At 38.0% G+C, this 25,171-nt stretch overlaps 1 protein-coding gene across 1 annotated transcript in view; it reads left to right on the top strand.

The window, feature by feature from the left end:
* KPNA1 (karyopherin subunit alpha 1) overlaps nucleotides 1–25,171 on the top strand; it is a 51,413-nt gene that overhangs the window by 15,951 nt on the left and 10,291 nt on the right. Inside the window, exons 3-10 of the mRNA XM_084800498.1 lie at nucleotides 1,548–1,655; nucleotides 5,137–5,236; nucleotides 8,665–8,759; nucleotides 15,517–15,648; nucleotides 16,608–16,696; nucleotides 17,014–17,113; nucleotides 17,978–18,141; nucleotides 20,134–20,212. Coding sequence (XP_084656624.1) covers nucleotides 1,548–1,655; nucleotides 5,137–5,236; nucleotides 8,665–8,759; nucleotides 15,517–15,648; nucleotides 16,608–16,696; nucleotides 17,014–17,113; nucleotides 17,978–18,141; nucleotides 20,134–20,212 — 867 coding nt within the window. The remainder of the gene's footprint in view (nucleotides 1–1,547; nucleotides 1,656–5,136; nucleotides 5,237–8,664; nucleotides 8,760–15,516; nucleotides 15,649–16,607; nucleotides 16,697–17,013; nucleotides 17,114–17,977; nucleotides 18,142–20,133; nucleotides 20,213–25,171) is intronic.

Genomic DNA, 25,171 nt, shown 5'->3' with positions numbered 1-25,171 from the left:
GTTTTCTGATGTTCCATTGTGGTAGGTAAAGTTTTTATGGTACCCTTTCCATTCATTTCTAGCAGTATTTTTGTGTGCATGCATTATCCATCATTGAATTGAGTAGCTATATTTTTTGTTATGTACTTTTTTTTCTGGAGTTCTTTTTTTTAAAGATTTATTTATTTATATGTTGTGTGTATGGGTATTTTGTCTGCATGTATGTCTGTGCGCTGTGTGCATGCCTGGTACCTGTGGAAGAGGCTTTTCCCAAGTACATGTTTTGTTCTCTTGAATCAGTTAATAGTGCTTGTCCTGTGGACTTGCTGTGCAGCTATTATACTGAGACTTCTTTGCTGGGGATTTCTTACCTTTTCCTTAATAATGGTCATCTCTTCTTAATCTCATGTTTTTCTAGATCAGAGGCTCTCAGCCTTTATAATGCTGTGACCCTTTAATATGGTTCCTCATGTTGTGGTGACTCAAGCCATAAAATTATTTTGATTGCTACTTCATAACTCTAATTATGAATCATAATTAAATATCTGTATTTTCCAATGGTCTTAGGTGGCCCCTGTGAAAGGGTCATTTGTACCCCAAAAATGTGGCATTCACACAAATTGAGAGCCACTGTTCTAGAAGCATTAACTTTCTGCTTTTGCTAAAGTCAGTGGTTTAGTAGCTAGCCCTACTGGTCTGGTTTTCACTGTGTAGACCAGCTGTCCTAGAACTCATATCTGTCTTTCTGCCTCAGCCCCACAAGCATGGAGATTCTCCTAGAATATTGAAGTTGTTTTCTTTCCTACTGGTTTCCAAATGCTACTATAGCTTCGTTGTGTATTTTATTTACTTACTGGAAGGGACCTTTGACAGTAATGTTCAAGTTGTGTTCTGTAGAGCTTCAGGTTCTACTTGTGTCTCATGCTGCTTTGATCTCCCTGAATTTCTAAACTTTTGAGCTGTTTGTCCAGTATGGTGGCCACTTGTTACAGTTAATATGTGGCTAGTTTAAATTGTGATGTGTGAGATACACGCTTAGTACTGGATTTTGAAGACGTAGAAAAACAACATATAGTACTGCCTCAGAAAATTAATGAGTGCTTTAAAATATACTGTCCATACAGTCATCCTTTGCTGGCATTGACTCCTAGAGATTGGCAAAGCTAGAAACCTTCATATACTATCCTTGAAGGTTGTTAAGATGAAGTGTTGAATCATTTTAATAGCATATCTGTCATTTTTTTCCTGAAGAATTGTTAAGACTATCTTGTTGCCTGCTTCTTACCAAATGTTGAGGGAAGTGACCTCAATATGTCCAAAGTCCTGTTTTTATCCTTATAGGTTGTTACCGTGGTTGTCATTATCACCACCACCACCACTGCCACATTTATGTCACACAGTGTCAGTTTTATGCCCTTAAGTATTGGCATACATGTTGTGGTAGTCAATAGATTCAAATGTAAGCCTGTAGGGAAAGAAGTCTGAAGTGTTTGACCAGCACAAAGCTTTAGAGTTAAAAAGATGTTGAATTCCCTTGTGTTAAAATTGTAAATCCTTTTGCTTTTCAGTTATTCAAGAGAAGAAATGTTGCCACAGCAGAAGAAGAAACAGAAGAAGAAGTTATGTCAGATGGTGGCTTTCACGAGGCCCAGATAAATAACATGGAGATGGCACCAGTAAGTATGAAAATAAAAGGAACTTTTTGATTTTTTTTTTCTTCTTAAGTTTAATTGACGGGTTAAGTTAGTTGGGCATAGTGATATCTATGTATAATCTCAGTACTAGGGAATCTGAGACAGGAGGTTAGTTTAAGGCCTTCATTGGCTTTACAGATCCTGTTTCAAAAGAAAAAAGAAAAAAACCAGCCAACCAACCAACCAAACAAACAGAAAGCCTATTAAAAAATACATGTGCTGAAACCACTCATTGTGCTTTATAACTGTGTACAGTGAAGTGGGTAAAGGTCTTTTCACCAAGCCTAAGCTCGGTCTCTGTGACTCCCCTGGGGGAGGGTGCGCTGACTCCCTCTTGTCCTCTGACTGCCATGTGCCCCAAAGCCTGTGGACCCTCTCCAAAGTTGTGTAACATGATTTGGAAATTTTGATCTTACATCAGAAGTATTAGATAATTTTGTTGTAATTTTTGTTTGAGTTATAAAAAAATACAGAAATTAGGGCTGGGTGTAGCGCACACCTTTAATCCCAGTACTTGGGAGGCAGAGGCAGGTGGATCACTGTTATTTTTGAGGCCAGCCTGGTCTACAAAATGACTCCAGGACAGCCAAGGCTACACAGAGAAACCCTGTCTCGAAAAGCCAAAAAACAAACAAACAAACAAACAAAAAAACCAAAAACAAAAAACCCACACAGAAATTATACTGAAATGGATCAGATCTGCCAAGATTTCCTGTGTATAATTAATTGATTTTAATTATATCATATAAAGTATGCTATACATTATGAAAATGTCTCATTAAATCCCATTATAATAAGCAGTTGGTATATGTATTTTTATTTATGTGTCTGAGTGTTTTGCCTGCATGTATGTAAGTGTGTTCGTGCCTGGTGCCCCTGGAGGCCAGAAGAAGGTGCTGTATTTCTTGGATCTAGATTTATAGGTGGTTGTTAGCCACCATGTCGGTGTTGAGAGCTGGACCCACATACTCTGCAAGAACAACAAACCGTCTCCTCAGCCTTCTATTTTGAACAGTTAATATATTCCAATAACATTGCATACATTCGTCTTTTGTGGTGCTGGAGATTTAACTCAGGGCCTTTTCCAGACTAGGCAAATAGCATTATTACTGAGCCATACCCCAGCCCTGTGTATGGCTTTTATTTTGATTTTTTTTAAAGTATCTGCCTCCTCAGTCACCAAATATTTTCTTCCCGGGTAACCACTTCTTATTCTCTTTGAGAACTTCTGTATGTGAAAGGAAACAAATGGCCTCTCTCTTTTCCTATACAAATGGTGGTAAGAAGACTGTATAGTCTTTTATGTCATTTCCTGTTCTCCAGTTATACGTAATATGGTTCCTTTTAGAGTTGACAGAGTATACTTCCTTCTGGAATTTTTAATAGAATGCTGTTTCTAGAACATTTAGATTCACAAAAAACCAGTTAAAAAACAAAACAGATTTCCTTGTACTCCCCTGCCCCCTACATGCGCAGCTTCTCCCTTTATTAGCCTCATCACAGAGTGGCACTTAGTTAATGAGCTTGTGTTGACATACTTTCTTACCGAGAGCCTGGCATTTATCTTTGGTTCCTCTATTGGTGTACATTTCATGAGTTTTCACTAATGTGGAAAGGCATGGATCTATCATGATAGTATCACACTGTAGTTTCACTGCCCTGAAACGCCTCTATTTATCATTCTCCAAAACCACTGATTGCATCCTAGGGTATCATGGTTGGAATTACATACTGTGCAGACTGTTCAGATTGGGCTTTTCATTTAGGAATGGTGCATTTATGTTTCTTTCATGTCTTAGGGCTTGCAGCTCAGTTCACTGGAAATGTACTCTTTTTTTTTTTTTTTTAAATTGTTGTTTTAGAACTGTGGTTTCCATGGTAAAAATGGAGTTTGAGTTCTGTATTCTGATAAATTAATCTTAAAGCAGATAAGGCCTAGACTTAGGAGACAATAATTAAGGGTTCAAGTTTTTGTAATTTACTAGGATAGAAATTTAGAGGGCAGTGGTGATGCAAATCCCAGTGCTTGCGAGGCAGAGCCAGGCAGATCTCTTGAGTTTGAGGCCAGCCTGGTCTACAGAGTTGAGTTCCAGGACAGCCAGAACTACACCAACAAACAGACACTCTTGTCTTTCCAGTCACTAAAGGGGACGCTAAGTGAATGTAGTAGTGTTGTTTGTATAAGGTGTATTTATTTTTAAATATTTGTATAAAAGTTTCTCTATGTCGGTACACACTTGTATGTACGGTGCCTGAGAAGGCTGGAAGTGAGTATTAGATCCCCTGGAGTGGGAACCACAGGCACTTATGAGCGACCCAGTCTGAGTTCTAGGAACAGAACTTTGGTCTTCTGCAAGAGCAGCAGGTTTTACTTTTAACTGCTTAGCCACCTCATCAGGCCCTATGAATGTAGTGTTCTAGATGTATTAGTCAGGGTTTCTTAGAAAAAGACCTGGGGGAGGGAGTGGGGTGCGGCAAAGAGGAAGAGACTTTTGTGATGGGCAAGTAGTTTGGAGGGCAGGTCAGCAGGCTGGAGACTCAAGAAGCATCGTTGTTGCAGTGGGATGCTGAACTCCCCTTCAGAAACCAGTCTAAAAGGCCAGTTACAGTCACGCCATATTATATTATGAAAAGCAATCGTACAATCTGTGATGTAAATGGTAATCACATCTGAAATACCGGGAGAGTAGACTTTAGACTGGTATTTGTTTGGTTATCCTGGTTGACATATAAAATTACCTGTTAGAAGCTACTCCTTACTTATTAGGCATACATACACTTAAAAAAAAATCTCAACAATATTGAGCTTCAAATAAAGATAATGAGGTTGTGTTCCTCTAAAATGGTATATCTTTTTTACAAAACCAACCTTCTCAGTAGAAGAGGATGCAGAGATCTTTGTGCAAGATGTCCTGTAACTTAAATATCATGATATAAATTTATACAGCTGTAGGAGAGGATATATAAAAAGGAAGCAAAAGATAATTGTTCACTGTATATAGTACTATAGACATATATTTTGCATATATGAAGACATATATAGGAGTTCCTTAAACACTTATTTACTTAGGAATCAGTCTTGTAACATTGAAAAGAGTAGTTTTTCTAATTTTTTAATCAAAAAAAATTTTTTTTTCAAGATAGGGTTTCTCTTGTAGTCCTGGACTTTATAGACCACGCTGGCCTCAAAGTCATAGTGATCCACCTGCCTCTGCCTCCCAAGTGCTGAGATCACAGGCGTGCGCCACCATGGCCTGCTAGCTGTCATAAGCTTCTTAATTAATAATGGAGACTCTGGCCTATCACATTAGTGTGCTCTTACACAGTTCTGAAGTTAAAGAGTTTATGTACTTGTATAACATTTGGAAATGTGCAGTTAATTTGATAGCCTTTTATATTGCCTTTCCCCCCCACTGAACTAAGGCTAATATTGTGTTGTATTTGCTCTTTGTCTGTGATCCAGGGTGGGGTCATTACCTCTGACATGATTGAGATGATATTCTCAAATAGCCCAGAGCAGCAGCTTTCTGCAACACAGAAATTCAGGAAACTACTTTCAAAAGGTAAGTCTTGAATACGTTTCATCTCTATGTAAACTATTCCTTGTTTACATAGAAATGAGCCCTTTTCTACAGCTCCAGATAATTTCTTTTGGAGTTTGTTTTTTGAGTAGAAAATATCCTTATTTATGGGATCTTGTCAGAAAGGAACATTACTTTCATTTGAGAATTATAAAAGACCCATATAGGGGCTGGAGAGATGGCTCAGTGGTTAAGAGTGTTGACTGCTCTTTCAAAGGACCCCGGCTTAATTCCCAGCATCCACATGGCAGCTCACAACTGACTGACTGTAATTCCAAGATCTGACACCCCCATACCAACGCACATAAATTAAGATTAAATAAAAAAAAATATAAAAAAAGAATAAAGATAAAAGACCCATATGGTAAGTATGATATATATATTATACAGTAGCGTGTGCTGACTGAATTGAAAAGCTCTGCTCTTTATAAACTACTTGAGTGGTAATTACTGATTTTAATATTAGCTGTTTCCCACTTAAAGTTAAGTACAGATTTATTGGGGAATAGTATAATTCCTCTTTTTATGTAATTACTATGAACTGGCATATAGTACTTGTTCCTCTGAGCAGGTAAAATACTTCTGAATAGTATTAAAATACTGATAGTAAATAGTGAACTATATAGTAGCAAACTATGGTTGTTTAAAATCATTAGTTATTAAAAATATTTATATCTTGAGGCGATAACTGCATTTAAAACTTACTATATAACACACATATAAGAATTGGTATTTATGGCTGGAGAGGTTAAGAGCACTGGCTACTTTCCCAGAGGATTCAGGTTCAATTCCCAGCACCCACATGCCAGCTCACAACTGTCTGTAATTCCAGTTCCAGGGAATCACTCATTCTTTTTTTATTTATTTTTTATTTTTTAAAAAAATATTTTATTTAACTTTAATCTATGTACATTGATGTGAGGGTGTCAGATCTTGTAGTTACAGACAGTTGTGAGTTGCCGTGTGGTTGCTGGGAATTGAACCCGGGTCCTTCTGAAGAGCAGACAGTGCTCTTAACCACTGAGCCACCTCTCCAGCCCCGAATCACTCATTCTTACACAGACATACACGGGGCAAAACATCAATGCACATTAAAAAAAAAGAAGAAGAAGAAGAAGAAAAAAAAGAAAAGTGGTATTTAGTATGACAGTTTGGTAAAATTCTGTGTCATGTCCATTTCTAGCATTTTATGACCACTACTTTCCCACATGAATTCTAGTTTGCCAGTTTCCTTCTTAAAAATGTGATGTCTAGATTATATTACTCTAGATGTGTTTGTTATAGTAATTGATGGTGAGAGATTTCCTTGTCCTGAGAAGACGATCGTTTCAATGTCAGCTTTGGAGAACAGTAGTGGTTATGGCATAGTTATGTGCCTGAGTTTTTAGCAAAGTAAACTTTCTTAATGAGCTGTAGTTTTGAATGTTCTAGATTTTTGTTGTTGTTTTGACAAAATTTCTTGGCCAAAAGCAGTGTAGGGACAAAAGGGCTTATGTGACTTACTTTTTTATTGCTGTGATAAAACTTAGAGAAGGAAGAGTTTATTTGGGCCTTACAGATCTAGATGGCTGGAGTCTATGATGGTGGAGGGAGGTAGTGCACAGCAGGAGACCAGAGCAGCAGCCGAGAGCACAAGATGTGTGTGTTGGAAAACCTCAGAACCCATCTCTGGTGACATATACTATACTTTCCTTAGCAAGGCCACACCTCTGATCTTTTTCAAGCTGGGGACCATGTGTTTAGATGTGCAAGACTTAATGGGGAATAGTTACCACAGCAGACAGTCCATCACTGAAAGCAGGCTGCCTTGCTGTCCCATGCCAAAGAACACACCAAAAAATGTGTGGCAGGTGCTGTGGAGAGTCTGCTTGCTGCCTAACAGGAAGGCTTATTACACTCAGCTTTCTTGATGCCACTGTTCAAGACCACCTTCCTTGAGAATGGTGCTGCACATAGTGTGGGCAGGGCCCTCCTACATCAGTTAACAATCAAGATACTCTCCCACAGGCTGATCTGGTATAGGCAGTGTTTCAATTGAGATCCTCATACCAGATAATTTTAGGTTCTGTCTAATCAAGACAATTAACAGACATGGATTTTTAAAAAATGGCTTTAAAAAAATATAGCAGTCAAGCCATCAAGCTAATAAAGGCACTGGGCTCCAAGGCTGACCTGAGTTTGATCTCTGAAACCCCTGTGGTGTAAAACATCTCCCATAGGTTATTTTCTGACCTCCACACACATGCCATGCTACATGGGTCCACACACAGAGAGACAAACAGAAATAAATTTAAAATATGTACTAAAAACATGTGGTTGTTAAGATGATTGTAAAATTGCCTGCCACTCTAGGAGGTTGAGGCAGGAATCTCAGAATATAAGGCTAGTTTGGCTAACATAATAACACTACATCTTAAAAACAAAACCAGCTGTTCTGGCCTTAGAATGTGGCTTAATAGGCCTGGGGCTTATTCCCTGTACTGACAAACAAAAGGTTGCTTTTGCCTTATTCTTCCTGGTTTATTGTCATTTTTTGGTGTATTTTCTTTTTTATATAATGTTTTTATAATTCAGAATATTAACTAGTATATCTTTATTGTTACCAAATTTGTTATGTTTGAGTAATTGATTAAAATGTTGAACCAAGCAAAGGATATGTTACTAGAACTCCTTCCTTACAAATCAACACTAAACTAATGAAATTTTCAGTCAAAATAAAAATGTAGGTCCTTAATGTAGCACACAGGCTATCTTCTAACTTGCCACGAGGCTGACCTGGACTCTGCTGCCTCTGGAGTGCTGAGATTATCTGTGTGGACCACAGGAAAATATATCAGAATACTGAAAGTAGTAGTTATAGTTGGATAGTGGTAGTTGTCTTTGGATTTCTCCTGCTTTCTGAGTATTGTAAAATAGCAGAGTAAAGGTTCTCAACCTGTGGGTTGCGAAGGACCCTTTCATGGTGGTCACATATCAGATACTTAGGATTCATAGCAGTAGCAATGAAATACTGTTATGGTTGAAAGTCACCACAACATGAACTGTATTAAAGGGTCACAGCGTTGTAGTAGAGGCCTTAATTTGAAGGATTCCTGAGACCATGTGATAAGAATTAGTTGCTTAGCACACACGGTCCAGTGCTGAGGGTGCACACCTAAGAGATTTTCCTTCCATTGCAAAAACAAATTATTCTGCCCTTCCTTTATTATCAAGATTAAAGCTTATATTTTTGTGGAACATTTCAAGCCATATTTTCGAAGAGACCAAAAGCAATTTTAACCTTTTTTTTTTTGGAGAAATATTTCTAATATGAAAACTTGTCAATGAAAGAAGGGAAGGGGTACTATGACTAATTTTGATCTATAAAGTCATTATATTGAGATCTCTTATTTTATTTTATGGGGAAACAGAACCTAATCCTCCTATTGATGAAGTCATCAACACACCAGGAGTAGTGGCCAGGTTTGTGGAGTTCCTCAAACGAAAAGAAAATTGCACACTGCAGGTGCGGACATTTTCATTTTTTGTCTTAGAACTTTGTTCTGTGAAGTGTTTTGTCTATGACTTACTTATTTGAATCTATATGAATCTTGTTTGCTTATAATGGCACTGATAACTACTTTATAAAACTGATCATTTAGGTTTGTTAACATGGAGGTCCTGATAAATACTCATTAGAATTTGTGTCTTATTTGAGTTTTAGCAGTGGGAGTCGTCATAACGGGCCTTTGCAAGTTACATAAGATTTGCGACAGACAAAAAGAGACAAAGTCAGACACACACTCCCTGTTGGCCTTCTCAGGATGGTATTTATAACCCAGACTGGCTCAGAAACTTAGTTATCAGATGTGGCTTTAATACCCTCCTCCTATATCTGAAGAGCCAACAAAGAAACGGCCATAGAACTTTTTGCTTTAGGTTTGATCTTCCAGTCATGCACTACACAGAGTTTACCACCATAGCATTGAATGACTTGGACAGTAAAAGAAGCTAGCTGTCAAACTCACAGTCTCTGAGTCTCTGGAATTATAAAAATACTACCTTTTTCTTGGTAGAATGAAACTTTTTCTACTATTTTGGTTATTGAGTAGGTACACCTCCTTGGTGCAGCATATTTAATATCTGAATTATTGACAAATGCCTATAACCCCTAAGTTCTCGCCAAATAATTTTATGTAATCTGAAGGGCTCAGACACTTTAGGGCTACCTTACAGCTATAAAATTTGGTTACATTGCAAGCAGATCTCAAGATGGGAGAAATACCTTGCCAATAATAAGGTTAATCTCCATATCCTTTGTCTACTCTTACCTGAGGCATCTCATACATAGCAGTCCTTGTCCCAGGCTCCTTATTGGCTAGGCCATTGCAGACGACATGTGAGTCTTGGTGCTTTGTCTTGACATATTCTCTCTCTCTCTCTCTCTCTCTCTCTCTCTCTTTTCTCTCTCTTTTCTCTCCTCTCTCTCCCTCTCTCTCTTATCTCTCTTCTCTCTCCCCTCTTCTCTCTCTCCCTCTCTCTCTCCCTCCCTCTCTCCCTCTCTCCCTCTCCATCTTTCTCTTTATGTTACACCTTTATTGCAGTGATGAATTTCCTCCAGAGGAGAAGGCAGAAATCCAGAAAAGGTAGAGTACTTCTCTGTCCTGTCAGTTTCTTCTCCAGTTTGACCTTTGCCAATCCCTATGTTTTATTTGGATTAAGATTCTGTTCTGCTTGCTGCCTCCTGGATTATAATTCTGGTCTCTGTTTAAGCCCAGAATTGCCAGATAGTTGAAAAATCATTTTTACCCTGAGAGCAAGAGAAGAGAGATTTTTCTCAGAAAAAGGAAATCCAGACAACCAACACTGCAGAGAACAGAGCCTGAGCCCCTAAGCAGCCTGCCAAGAGAACCATAGGGACCAAAAGGAGATTTACTGCAGTTTATCGCTTGAGATGGTTTGGAGGAAAAGGGAGGTAGGGAAGATAGCTATTTGTTAATTAGACAAATTTTGTTCTCCAGTCTCGGGAATGAATTAGTTGAGCAGTACCAGTTGTACCCTCAGATTGGCAGTTTTCATTAAATGCTTACAGAGGTCTGCTGATACACTAAAGAAATACAGCGGAATCTTCCAGTCTGAAAATGAAACCCTTGAGAATCTCCCTGTCTCTACATTGTCCTGTACTCTATAAGCAGTATAGTATGCTCATATACAGTGTCCTTTCCTGGCTGATACATTTAAATTCTGTATCATTTTGTGATTTATAACCTGATGGAACTCAGGTGAAAGCCGTCCAAAGCTCTGATTTGCTTTTATCTAAATTTCTAGATCCCACCCTTGTCCAATAGACTAGGCCTGAAAGACTGAAAGACTGATTCCTCTAAAGTGACCACTTGATGAGTTTTTGTCTTAACTATCTAAGACTGGGATGTAAGCAGTCTAGTGTTTGAGGTTGATGTCTCCAGCTTTCCTTCTGCATTTAAACACAGCTTGGCATTCTCAAGTGTGAGTATTGGGTAATACCCATCACCTCCAAAGTTAAGAGCAAATGGACTCAGGGAGATAGAACTGCTCTGCCATGGCTTCAAATAAGTACATGTGTTCTGCAAAGCTCGGAGGGCATTCCTTGCTTTGTGGCTTGGGGAGAGCACTAAATGTGAGATAGCATATTTATACCTGCCTGCTTTCTGGAGATGTGTCTTTGGATAAGGTTTCTGCCACTTTGCTAGAAAGAGACTGGTAGGAAATGGCACAGTGGAAATTGGATGGCTCAGTTCAATAATAAATCCCAGGGCCAAGTTTAATTTTTTTCATAACATAGCTAAAGAATTGAGTTTTAGTGAACTTTACTACCATGTTGTCTACTCATACTAGTGGAGTATCTCAAATAAGGGAGCTAAAAATGCCTCTGTTGGTGCATCACTACCCAGATACTCTCTTGCCATTCAGACTGGAGGTGAATATGGGTAGAATCTGCAGGTTTGGAATTAAGCAGTTCTTTAGCTCAAGAGCGCGGTAAGCTTAGTGATAGACAATGTCTCCCTCTAGCCTTTGGCATGAGACTGGTCTGCTTCCTGGCATGTTCTGGGGGCCAGCATCTTATCCTACCTTCTGCAGTGCCGAGACACTGTGTTGCCAAGCCTTTTATACGTTTATAAAAAATAACTAGACATAATAAATTGCTTCCTGTTTCTAAACATTGGATGGCACTCCTCTGAAAGTTGTAAATTTGAACAAGTTGGCTTAGTTTTTCCCCCTTTTTGGCTTTCTTGTCCCCTCTGGAAGCTTAGTATGATAAACTGCAGTAAGCTTCGTCCCCTTGCCCCGCCCTCCTGTCTGCACTGATCTCTACCTTTCCTGGAGGGTTGCTCAGATAGCTCAGGTGCTCTTCTCTGCAGAGTTTGATAAAAATCTGGGTTTATTTTTCTGATGTGAGCCTTTCTTTTCACTTGCTCTCCAGGTGAGCCTGGCATTTGCTAGGAACCGGAGTGGAACCAGCAAAGTGGCCAGCAACAGAGTCCTGATCCAAATGGAGAAAGGGAGCCAGGCGTACTTCAACCTGGAGTGGGAAGCTTGATAGGAGGTCAGAAGTACTTCAGCTTTGCATTCGCATTTTCCTTATTAAAGGGACTGACCAGAAGGTAGAGACTCAGAAAGAGGGCAGAGAGAAAACTTCAAGTCTGAAGGACACAAGGTTGCAGGTGTAGGAATCAGTCTTTATTTAGCAAGTTCCTGATCAAAACACCGGTGGAATTACAACGTTTAAGCAGCTATGGTGGCACAATAGGTTACTTTCTGTGGGGCAGTTCTTGGACTGCTGAGAGTACAGTAGTGTAGGACAACATAGAGAAAGCTAAGGCTATAATATTTTGTCTACAGTTTGTTACTTTTGATGACAACATTTTTGAGATACTGCTTTGATCTTTCAGGTTGTTGTTCTCTTGAGTTATATGATTACTTAGGTTAATATTATTGTTTCTTTCTATCATATCTTTATGTATTTGTAGTCACCATTAGATCTGAGCTTCCCTGTTTTACCTTCTCTTTCTAGTTGCATTCTAATCTAGCACCCAAGGCTGAAATATTAAAAACAAAGCGTCATATCTTAGTGAAATATAGCTTGTAGTATAGATTGTGAGGAAAGGGCAGCTAGGTAGCTCATATCCATGTTTTCAAAAAAATACGCCTGCATTTTAAATACATTTGATAGTGGCTGACATTGGCACTTAGATTCCTGAAGTGAAGTCTGTCTTTGATTTCCTCTCTCCTATACATACATGGCTATACCTCATCATAAGGTGAGAACACTAAATATCAAATAAATGCCAAAGCTATTTTTTAATTTCCATTTGGGAATTTTCTCTGCATTTAAAGATGGCCATCATTATGATTATGTACTGAATATAACCATAACTATGGCACATGAGTTTTTAAAAGTGTATCGAATGTTTACCATTCATATTCAGCTGTTGCTCATTTTTTAATTTTTCTAATCATTTTCACAGTTCTGTTTTATTCATCTGAGTAGGTTTTTGAATCTCTTATTTTTCTCTGAGACCTTTGATGTTAAACTCAACGAGCAGTATGAACTCTGTCAGCATTTAATATTCAAATTGATTTTTTCACTACTGATAACTCATTAATTTAATAAGTTCTTTGTCATTAGGGCATTACTGTGATTTTATCAAAATCTGTCTACAGTACCTTTTCTCTTGGTATTGGTGTTCAGATGTGACTTAGTCTTTCCAGCTTCTTTTGACTTCTACTCTGTAGTAATTGGTAATTATTTTTGAACTTTAAACTTTGAACTGTCCCTCTAGTAGGACAGCCTGCTGCTTTCCTACATCGTTTGACTTCTGTTTTAACCTGTTAATTTAAAATAGCGAGTTACATAAGCTACATTTTAGGCAACCCCTCCTCTATAGTATGAATAAACTGGTATGCTATTTGACATTTCTTTCTCTAGGTGGTAGAACTAAAAGCAACCGAAATATGTATGTTTCAGAGAGATTGAAAATACTTTGAACATTTCTTTCATTAATAGTTTAACTAGAGATAAATATATGAAATGTTTTTCTTCACCCCATAATTATTTTGGGTTTAATTTTATCTTCCCCTAAGTCTTCATTGATGTAGTTATATGGATGTGAGCCTTAGAGCATTAGACAAATGTTTCAGCTCTCAGAGATTCTTTGACTGCCTTTTCGTTCTGGTGACATATTCCCAACTATAGACACAATCGTAGATGAGGGCTCCTTCACTGGTTACCATAGTCTTAAAGATAAAGGAGTGAGCCATCAAGGGACAAGAAAGAGACACATAGGTTTCTCTCACTTTCATCTTCTTGCTTCTTCTGCTCTAAGTTTACTATCAATCACATGGATTTGTTCTGCTATATTAGTAATTGATAGTTTTTCCTATATCAGTTAACTTTTAATTGATATAAAAGCTTAGAAAATAGCCGCAAGTCTATTTTTGATGACATGTAATTCTAAGTTATACCTTTAAACAAAATGCATCATACTGCGCCCTCCCCCCCCGCCCCCCCACTGTTCATTAAAGGATAGAAAATAGTGGAAGGAATTAACCTAAAATTCAGGTGTCCTGACTGAATATAGGGATATAAACTTTCATTTTTTGATTTCTTGCTTTCTAAATTATTTCTTCTTCTTCTCCTCTTCCTCCTCCTCCTCTTCCTCCTCCTCCTCTTCCTCCTTCTTCTTCTTCTTCTTCTTTTTCTTTCTTTTTTTTTTTTTTTCAAGTGAGGGTTTCTCTGTGTAGCCTTGGCTGCTCTGGCCTTAGTTTGTAGACCAGGCTGGCCTCAAACTCACAGTGATATGTCTGCTTCTGCCTTCCAAGTGCTTGGATTAAAGGCATGCGCCACCACTGCCTGGCTATTTCTAAATTTCTTAAACTAAAGAGAAAATTAGGAATCTCCAAAATTGGTAATAGGCTGTAGATTTTTTTTTCTTGTTGTTGGTCTTAACTTCATATTTTCTGCTTACAAATGCTGTAATTACTAGGTCAACTCAGGTAAACTTTCACTCAGGTTTACCTTTGCCACCACCTCTTTATAACTTCTTCCTCTTCCTTTTCCTCCTCTTCTTCCTTTTTCTCCTTCTCTTCCCCTGCCCCCTTTTTTTTATCTCTGGTAAGAAACTTAATGGTAGAGGCTGGAGAGATGGCTCAGTGGTTAAGAGCACTGGCTGCTCTTCCAGAGGATATAGGTTGAATTCCCAGCACCTATGTGGCAACTCAACAACTGTCTGTAACTCCAGTTCCAGAGGAGCTGGCATACAGTCAGATAAAACATCAAAGGACATAAAAATAAGTATTAAGAAAGAAATAAGCGAAACTTACCTTTGACTGGGCATGGTGGCACTTGTCTTTAATCCCAGCACTCACGAGGCAAAGGCAGGCAGATCTCTATGAGGTCTACATAGAGGGCTCCAGGCCAGCAAGGGCAGCATAGTATAAGACTCTTATCTCCAAGGGGCCAGTTTATTTTAAAGAAAAAAGAAAGTTATCTTTGGACTTGGGCTTGAAGCCTTCTCCTCTGCTAGATTATATTTTGAAACAGATTGCTATTGATAACATGCCTGTTAAATTCATTTTACCTGTTCAGCGATCACTTACAGGATCTTTTGCCTTTTTCAGTTGTAATTTTGTAAAATACATTTTCACTAATGTTCTCTTTTCATTTCACTTTGCCCATCTTCTAGAGATATATTTGCTTACTAGATTATAGAAACAATGCCATAGTATGAGACCCAAAGGAACATAGGCTGGTCATTAGAGGCTTTATTTTTAATTTTTTAAAAAAAGAACAATTTCTCAGTCATCTAGGCTTATCTATATAAGCAATAAGTATTGATGGTTTCTGATGACTCTGTCTAGAGATTATTTGTACAATATATGTATTAATGTATTTATTCCTTTTTAACCCTTTAATTAATGAAATGTATGTTAACTATTATTTGTAATTTTGTTCCTTTCATTAAATTTTTTAGGGATCATTCCATATCAACTTATAAAACTCATTTTTTCTCCATATGTTTTCATTGTAACTGTAGTTGGGCCTGAAATTTTAGATAACTTGAATATTCCTTTATAGACTGGGGGATTCTAGAAATTATTTTAAAATTAATATGCCATTTACAATATGCCAATAATGATCCCAGACTGATCCCAGATTTTTTTAAATGTATAAAACATTGTAATGCTTTAAGTAAACAACCTTCTAAATTTTGATAAGCTAATGAAGCTTACTTTTGTCTTTGTAGTTTGAATCAGCTTGGGTCCTTACAAATATTGCTTCAGGAAATTCTCTTCAGACACGCATTGTGATTCAGGCAGGAGCAGTGCCTATTTTCATCGAATTGCTTAGCTCAGAGTTTGAAGATGTCCAGGAGCAGGTAAGATTGCAGCGGTCACACAGAGACAGATCTACTTGGCTTTGATTACTTGCTCACAGTGACTCATAGCCTGTTTAAATAGGAAAAATCCTCTAGCAAGTATTTCCCTTCCAACCATGGGATTCTCGCAACTTTTAGCTGTCCTTTTTTTTTTTTTAAAGTCATGGACATAATACTTACAAAAGTATGCAATATGGCATGTACACCTATGAAGCCATTGTCTTGTAATTGCATTTACCACCTTTACAAGTTTAATAAGTGTGTCTATAATTTTCTAGTTACCTGCTTACAGTTTCCAGTTATGAGTAACCTTAAGAGTGTTTTTAATCCACCAAGTAAGCCATTTAATTTCCTATTCTCTACAAAGGACTATAGAAAATATTACTTATGAGAGAGGATAGGGGGCCAGGTGTGGTGGCGCACGCTTTTAATCCCAGAACTCAGGAGGCAGAGGCAGGCGGATCTCTGTGAGTTTGAGAACAGCATGGTCTACAGTGTGAGTCCAGGACAGCCAAGGCTACACAGAGAAACCCTGTCTTGAAAAACAAAACAATACAACACAACAACAACAACAACAACAAAATGAGGTAGGATAGAATCCTTTAAAAAGACTTGGCTCCAGACTAGGGGTACAGTTTAGTGGGGAAAGCAGTTGTCCAGCCCGTGTGAGGTCCTAGCTTCAATTCCCAGCTTTACCAGTCTAGCATTTATTTACTTTCATGAAATAATGTTTCCTTTTGCTTATTCTACACACAGTCACATATTTTCTAACTCTGATCTTATAACTGGTTTGACTCCCTGATGAGTGATTTTTTAAAAGTTAATAATAGTCTTTAGATAAAATATTGATGAATTATTTTATGATCTATAAAGTGTTATTGTGATATGCTGCCATCTTTTTGAAATAATTATGAAGCAATGAGAGTATTCAAATTGATTAATGAATAATTCTTTCACAGGCAGTCTGGGCTCTTGGCAACATTGCTGGAGATAGTACCATGTGCAGGGACTATGTCTTAGACTGCAATATCTTGCCCCCTCTTCTGCAGTAAGTTTCTTCTTTTGAATAATGACTATATAAGAAGTGTTACATCTTGGGAAGTTATTTAGGATCTCCTACTGTTATTTTGATTCCAGGTATATTCTTGTTACATTGTTAGGGTGATGTCTCTTACTGAAATTCTGAAATAGTGTATTAGAATTAATGAAGTTCATCTGCAAAGAATAAATAATGTAGGAAATTTATGAATCTATTTTTCTGGAAAAAAGTTAAAGAATCCTTTATCAGTAGCATTAATTATTTTCTTTATAGACAATTAGTATCTTTTATAATTTACCATGGGACCATTATACTTATACTTATAGGTTATTTTCAAAGCAAAACCGCTTGACCATGACCCGGAATGCAGTATGGGCTTTATCTAATCTCTGTAGAGGGAAGAGTCCACCTCCAGAATTTGCTAAGGTAAACACTATGCTTTCAGAAAATTGTTAGAAAAAATAATATTGAATATTAATATTTACAGAAAGCTTTTAAATTTTTTGGTGCCTCCCTTTTAAGATACAGTTTATTTTCATTTTATGTGCATTGGTGTTTTACCTGCATATTTGTGGGTATCAGATCTTGGAGTTATAGACAGTTGTGAGCTGCTATGTGGGTGCTGGGAGTTGAACCTGGGTCCTTTGGAAAAGCAGTCAGGGTTCTTAACTGTTGAGCCATCTTTCTAGTCCTCCTTTGTTTGTTTTCCAAGACAGGATTTCTCTGTGTTGCCTTGGCTGTCCTAGAACTCAGTCTGAAGGCCAGGCTGGCCTTGAACTCACAGAGATCCTGCTTTTGCTGGGATTAAAGGTGTATGCAACCACCACCTGGCTAAGATAAATTTTTGATAAAATTAGAGTATTAGAAAATGCTTTTGGTAGTTTGTTTTTATTTTAATTTAGGTTAAGTCCTCAGTGCCAGTATGAAGCTCTGCATTACTTTTTAGAGCTGTAACAATTTTTGTTAATAACAACATTCTGCAATAGTTTCCCAGCTATAGTATGTATGAGAATTCCTTTATCTTCTTCTCTGTAAGTGTGTACTTTAACAAAGGATTCTGATTTAAGGATATAAATGCATAAGATTTTTCTTCCTAAAATCATTTTCCTTGTGCTCTGACTATCTCAGCTCAATAAACTGAATAACTACTGATGCATTGCCAGAACTGTACATAGCCAGAAGTGTAAATCACCCACAGCTCATGGAGTGTCTGCTTGGTAGGCTTCTTGCGAGTTTTAGGCTCACTTGCAGTTTGTTTCTGTTGATTTTGTAACCATCTTTCTTTTCTAGGTTTCTCCTTGTCTGAATGTCCTTTCTTGGTTGCTGTTTGTCAGTGACACTGATGTACTGGCTGATGCCTGCTGGGCCCTCTCATATCTGTCAGATGGGCCCAATGATAAAATCCAGGCCGTCATCGATGCGGGAGTATGTAGGAGACTTGTGGAGCTTCTGATGTAAGACATCTTTAAGAAAGTGTGTCTGATGCCCTCCCATGTTTTTCTTCATGCTGCTGTGAGAAACCACACTAAAATGACTTAGAGGAGGAAAGGGTTTGTTTGACTTTTCCTTCTAGGTCACAGTCTGTCACTGAGGGAAGCCAGAGCAGGAACCGAAGTAGAAATTGTAGGTGAATGCTGCTTACTGGCTTATTCTCTCTCTGTCTTGCTGCCAGTTCATGCTCAGCCAGCTTATCACTTAGGTTAGTGTTGCTCATCAGTCATCAACCAAGATAATCTCTCATAGACACAGTCCAATCTGATCAGGCCAGTCCCTCAGTTGAGACTTCCTCGGGTGACTTTAGACTGTGTCAAGTTAACAGCTGATGCTAACTGGTACACGCTACTGTATTTTGCATCTTTCCAGTACTTTGGTACTAAGATGATTATACATCTTATTGATTATTATGTGTTGGGTGACTATCTCATGCTTATATTGATACCATTTTTGTGACTCAATGAACAATTTATTATTCCTCTGCTATATGAGTCCTTTAGCACAGTTATTTTGAAAGCTTTGGCTATGTAATTCTATCTCTGTTATTGGGTACTAGAAATCAAAGGCATATTGCCATTATAAATTGCCATTTCTTACTTTTTTTTCTTTTTTGTTTTGTTTTTGTTTTTTTCAAGACAGGGTCTCTCTGTAGCCTTGGCTGTCCTGGACTCCTTTTGTAGATCAGGCTGGCTTTGAACTAACGGAGATCTGCCTTCCTCTGCCTCCCAAGTGCTGGGGTTAAAGGCGTGAGCCACCACTGCCCAGCTTTTTTATTTTTTATTTTTTAAAGGATTTATTTATTATAGACAATATTGTGTCTGCATGTACAACTGCAGGCCAGAAGAGGGCACCAGATCATCTCATAAGATGGTCGTGAGCCACCATGTGGTTGCTGGGAATTGAACTCGGGGCTCTAGAAAAGCAACCAGTGCTCTTAACCTCTGAGCCATCTCTCCAGCCCCCATTAGAGAAAAAAACCAGACTAGTAGCAGACTTTGAATCATATTTTTGTAGTGCTTTTGGTAGTAGCATTGAAGATTTACTCATGGCATAAATAATTTTGGACTGTATTAATCAAATCGTTAGCTAATGCTTAGAAGGAAAAAGCCACCAATATGAAGCAACATGAAGTTAATTGATGTATAAAACAGTTGTACAGATAGTGTCTCAAACATGACATGAAATTGGGAAATAACATTACTGGGATTATAGCTGATCCTAGACTGGCTGCAGAACACAGCAGTTGTAGTCTCCTTATAGGTTAAAGCAGAACGGGCTACTAGTTTCCAAGGAATTAAAAATCTGGGAAGTGATCACTTTTGTATTTTAGTTACTAAGTTTACTATATGCGTCGTTTTAGCCATTAGATCTTAAATGCGAAGCAGAGGAATAAGGTCTTGGAGGAAAGTTACAAGGGTATTGCTTTATTTACCTTGAAATTTGTACTTAATACCTGTCTTCACATTATATAGCAGGCTTCGTGGAAAGCTTTTTTGACCATTAAGGTAGCTTTGTAGGTTTAGTGGAAACAGAAATATTAGAGATTTGAATCTCATTTTGGTTTTGAACTTAGCTCAACTGTTGACATAGCAGTTTCAGAATATGAACAGTCTATAAATGTTGTCTGTGTTTCCCAGTCATCTCAGCTCCAAGAGCCAAGTAAGAAGGAAAGGCCCCTGTAGCGGAGAATAAGAGAAAAGTGTGGAGTTCAGTGCTGAAGTACCTGGGAAAGATTACTCAAAAGAATTTACTTTAAATATGTGGGGGAAGGCTGCTTTTGTAGGTAATGGTCAGTTCTGCTGCCATGGTAGATTCCCTAAATAGCCATAATCATAAAGTACCTTTCTGTTTTAAAATTGAATCACATCTTCTTTACTTTGGATTTCATCCCCTAAAAAAAGATTCTGGACAGAACTGCTGTCTCTAACATTTCTTTTTCTTTATGGTTGCAGGCATAATGATTATAAAGTGGTCTCTCCTGCTTTGCGGGCTGTGGGAAACATTGTCACAGGGGATGATATTCAGACACAGGTATGAACAAATGCTGAGGTTTCCTAGAGTGAGTCCCCTGACCTCCATGAGCACAGCTCTGCCTCACTGAACTCTGTGTTGTGAAGCACCCTGACTCTTTTGCTGATGTTTGCTATTGTCAGTATCTTTGTTGTCCTGTGACTTGTAGCAATTATAGGTTCCCTTATGAAACAACTTTTTCCTAAGTCACCTTGCTGCCTGCTTTTATTTTTGTGGGTCTTAGGGGCAGCAATTGGCTTTCTAGTAGTGTACTTTCTGGTCGCTTCCTCCCTTTGTGTATGCTAAGAAGACTCCTCCCGCATGGTTCTCAGTGCCCATTCTACTTCAGTGACAAGGCATGACATCCGCTGTGAGTTGTTTTAGCCATTTAGTTTTCTCTGATTATTTGTCTCTGATGTATCAGTGATATTGTCTTACAGTTATCTTTCTAGGCTTCTATGATAATGAATACTTTGGTTCTTTGTCTCTGCTTATTTCTCCTTAGTTAGTGCCTTTTCTTGTTCTTATTTGTCTGTGGGCATGCTCTAGGGAACAGTTTTTAAGCCTCCTTCCTCTCTTCTATAACTTTGGTCATCACCCTTATGTGCATGGACTGTATCTGGAGTTACCAGTACGTAACAGTTAATTGAATTTCTCATCTATCCCTACTCCGCATACACACTTCCAACATGTTTATTTTTCACACTTTGTTTACTTTTGTGCAGCTATGTTTAGTGTTCTTTTCCTATTGTTTACTTAACATTCTCCTTTTCTGTTTTTGTTTTTCGAGACAGGATTTCTCTGTGTAGCCCTGGCTGTCCTGGACTCACTTTATAGATGAGGCTGGCCTTGAACTCAAGAGATCTGCCTGGTTCTGCCTCCATGAGTGCTGGGATTACAGGAAATGCTCTCAGTCTGCCTCCATTTAATATAATGTTCGCTATCAGTGTGTTGTATATAGCCTTTATTATAATTTTGAGGTATGTGCCACCTATCCCTAAAATCTTAATAACTTTTATCATGAAGGGATATTGAACTTTGTTAAAGGCTTTTTCAGAGCCAGTTTGTTGTTTTAAAATTACTAAGATTGCCTAATAATGTTTATTATCAGTATTGTCAGTAGAGGCCTAGTAATTGTTTATTTTCAGGCCTATACTTCTTATTATCATAGTAAAACCTGATAGCAATCAGTCAAGACACTGACACTTGTTATATTTTAAAATAGCCTTAGTTAACCTGGGGCAGGGCAGACATTAATCCTCTAAACTACTTTCCATAGTAGGGCAGGTATAAGATCCCTGCCTCAATCCTGTGCCATCTGATTCTAATAACTTTTATCAAGCTACTTCCCATCCATAATCCCAAGTACTTGCTAATGTTCTTCATCTGGGCCAAATCCATTCATGCCGGCCATGTGCTTTTTCTCCATCTAACCTATGGCGGACTTCTTCTCCTCCCCTCCCAGGACCCTCTCCTTCTTCTTCCCAGGATTCCTCTATTTCTAAGCTTGGGAACCTTAGCCACACCTATCTCCTTTGCCCTGCCCTGGTGGGATGGCTTTTTTTATTAATTAGCCATTAATTAAAATACACCAGGCCATCCCCCAACACCAGTTGAACTAATCATGTAGTTTCTTGCATGGTGTATTACATATATTGGTTTGTATGTGTTAATCAGCCTTGCCTTTCTATGTGATAAAGTCAACTTGGTCAAAATGTATAATCTTATTAATGTCCTTGGATTTGGTTTGCAAATATTTGGTTAAGAATTTTTGCATTTGTGTTCATCAAGGAAATTGGTCTGTAGGGCTTTTGTTTTCATTTTGTGTTTGGTTTTTCTTTGTTTGCTTATTTTGTTTGTTGTTCGTGTCCTCACCTGGTTTTGGTGTCAAGACAATACTGGCTTCAGAGAATGAGTTTGGGGTAGTGTTCCTTTCTGTTTTGTGGAACAAATAAAGAAGTGGTATGAGGTCTTCATTGGTGGTTTGATAGGACTCAGTGAATTCATCTGGCCCTGGACTTCTAATATCGGTTTCAGTCTGATTGTGTGTGAAGGGTTTGTTTGTTTATATCCTCAGGGCTTAATTTTAGTAGATAGTATAAACTTAGAAATTCTTCTTTTTCTAGGTATCCAGCTTTTCAGGCATACATTATGAAAGATATAAAGCTAATTGTTTTTCCTATGGAACCCCACAGCATCAGAATGGCTTTGACTATGTAGAAGTTTACTGAGATTAATAGACTTCAGGTCTGGTTAATTTTGGTGTGTGGTGTTTTATTTTCTTTGGAAGATTTTTCAATAATAAAACTTGTAAAATAAAAACTTAATATTTGTGTCAAAATTGTTTTTACAAAGTTCTGTTTATTCTTTGACTTTTTTGTCATGTTAAGAACAGGAAATTTGTTCCCACTGGTTCTTCAACATTCTGTCATGTGAAGATACAGTAAGGCCCTTTACACTAGGGAACTATGGGAAATAAATCTTTGCCTTTCTTTTCTTTTTTCTTTTCCTTTACTCTTTTTCTCCTTCCGTCTTTAGCCTCCCCACCTCTCCTCAAACACAGAGTTTCTGTGTATATAGCCTTTGCAATCTTGGGACTTGCTTTGTAGACCAGGCTGTCCTCACACTCAGATCCACTTGCCTCTGCTGGGATGAAAAGGTGTGCACTACTACCACCATGCTCTTTTCTTTTTATAAATGAAAAACACTTTTAACTAGCTGTACTTTTATTGTTTTAGTTTCTACATTTAGTAGGCAGTACATGGCTTTGTTTTAATTTTCATTTATTTCATTACTTGTGAAGAAATTTTCTATTAATTTTAGTTATCTTTTTAATATGTATAACTTAAGATAAATTATTCTTGCTTTTTTAAAAAGCATCTATTTTGTGTGTCTACGTGCATGTGTAGTGTGATTTCTGTGTATGTGTATGGGTGCACCTGGGAGTCTATGTTCTTTCCTGGAGACTGAACTCAGGTCATCAGGCCCATTGCTAGCAAATACCTTTTCCCTCTGAGCCATCTCGCCAGTCCATGTTGCAAGTATGTTTTCACATAATATCATTTACATTTTAATTTTAGGATTTTTGACATGGAGTGGTTTCTTTTAGATGTAGTATTAATTTTTTGTCTGTCTTTCCCCTCCCCTTTGGTTGTTTGTATGTCTGAAAAGGCTTTCAACACCTCCAGATCAGCCTGAAATGTGTTGTTTTGTTTTATTTGTTTTTCCTTGCTATTTTGTGGGTGGTTTTGTTGTTGTTGTTGTTGGTTTTTTTGTATTTACTGTTACTTGTCTGCAAGGGTCAAGCAAGTATTTTTTTTTTTTTTTAAATTTATTGTTTGTGAGTGCTCTACCTGCATGTACACGTGCAGGCCAGAAGAGGGCATTAGAACACATTGCAGATGGTTGTGAGCCACTATGTGGGTGCTGGGAATTGAACTTAGGTCCTCTGGAAGAGCAGACCGTGCTCTTAACCACTGAGCCATCTCTCCGGCCCTGATTTTTTTTTTAAAATTAATGTATTTCATCCATTTGAATCATTTTGCTTGTGTATTAAGTAAAATCAGTAGCAATTGGAGGAAAAAGGCATCACCTTTCATTTTCAATGTACTTTTTTAATATAAATATTTGCCTGCTTCTGAAATAGCGCCTATTCATGTATGCAGTGATGGACTCTTGAACTTTTCATGCATGATTTTAATGATTTTAACTATATAATTTTTATTTTTGATTTAATCTGATTCCTTTGGTTTTGAAAGCTGTTTGGTGGTTGGCTTTTTCTTTAGGTTTCTCCTGGTTTTTAACTCTTTGTATGCTGTAGAGTCTTCAGTGTGTATCTGTTTCTTGAATTCAAGATAGAGAGCTTCCAGAAGACAAACCCTCTGTGACCTCTAGGGTCCCAGCCCTAAAGGCTTAAAATGTCATTAGTCATCACCAGAGGCCTACAGCCAAGTTTCCGTCCCTTCTTTTTTTGTGTGGTGGAGACAGGGTTTACAGTGTTGTCCTGACTGGCCTATAATTCTCTGATGGACTAAACTGGCTTTTTAACTGGGATTAAAGGCAGATACCACCACACCTAGCCCCTATTTCTGGTTGTTTTTATTTTATGTGTGAGTATTTTGTGTGCATGCTTGTATGTGTACCATATGTAAGCTTGGTGCCTGTGAAGGCCAGAAGAAGGCGTCAGATCCCCTGGAATTGGAGTTGTGGACGGTACTGAACCACCATGCAGCTGATGGGAACTGAACCTGGGTCCTCTGCAAAAAGTGACATGTTCTTAACTGCTGAGCCATCTCTCCAGCACATATTACAGTTTTTAATTACTAACATCATTGTAGATGTTGCATTACATTTTTTCTGGTTTCTTTTTTGGAAGTGAATATGAATTTAATCAAGTTATCCTCAAATTCAAGATCTTCCCATGTTTGCCCTCAGGTGATTGATTACATGTGTGTAATCACTGTCACAGTGTTTGTGAATAGATACACTGGAATCAGTTTAGTAATCTTAGAATGTATTTCAGACTAGCATTAAATATTTTTTATTGGCTTAGTAATTTGCCTCAGATGATAAAGGCACTTGCGCACTGGCTGCTCTTCTGGAGGTCTTGAGTTCAATTCCCACCAACCACATGGTGCCTCACAACCATCTGTAATGTGATCTGATGCCCTCTGCTGGAATGCAGGTGAACTTGCTGGTAGAGTGCTCACATACAAATAAGGAAATAAATCTTTAAAAAAGAAAGAAAGAGAAGATAAAGGCACTTGTCACCAAGTCTGATGGCCCGAGTTTTATTCCTAGGACACATAGTAGAAGGCGAGAGAGCCCATTCCTGCAAATTTTTCTCTGGTCTCCATGTGTATTGTGGTACACTCAAGCCCGTACACTCCCCATAAATAAATACAATTTAAAACTACTTCATGTATGTAAAGTTACTTTTTTAAATTCCAGAGGTGAGGTCCCCCCTCCCCTTATATTTGT

The sequence above is a fragment of the Acomys minous genome (assembly GCF_964271855.1).
Source record: "Acomys minous genome assembly, chromosome: 11".
Taxonomy (NCBI): domain Eukaryota; kingdom Metazoa; phylum Chordata; class Mammalia; order Rodentia; family Muridae; genus Acomys; species Acomys minous.
This window is presented reverse-complemented; position numbering and strand designations above follow the sequence as displayed.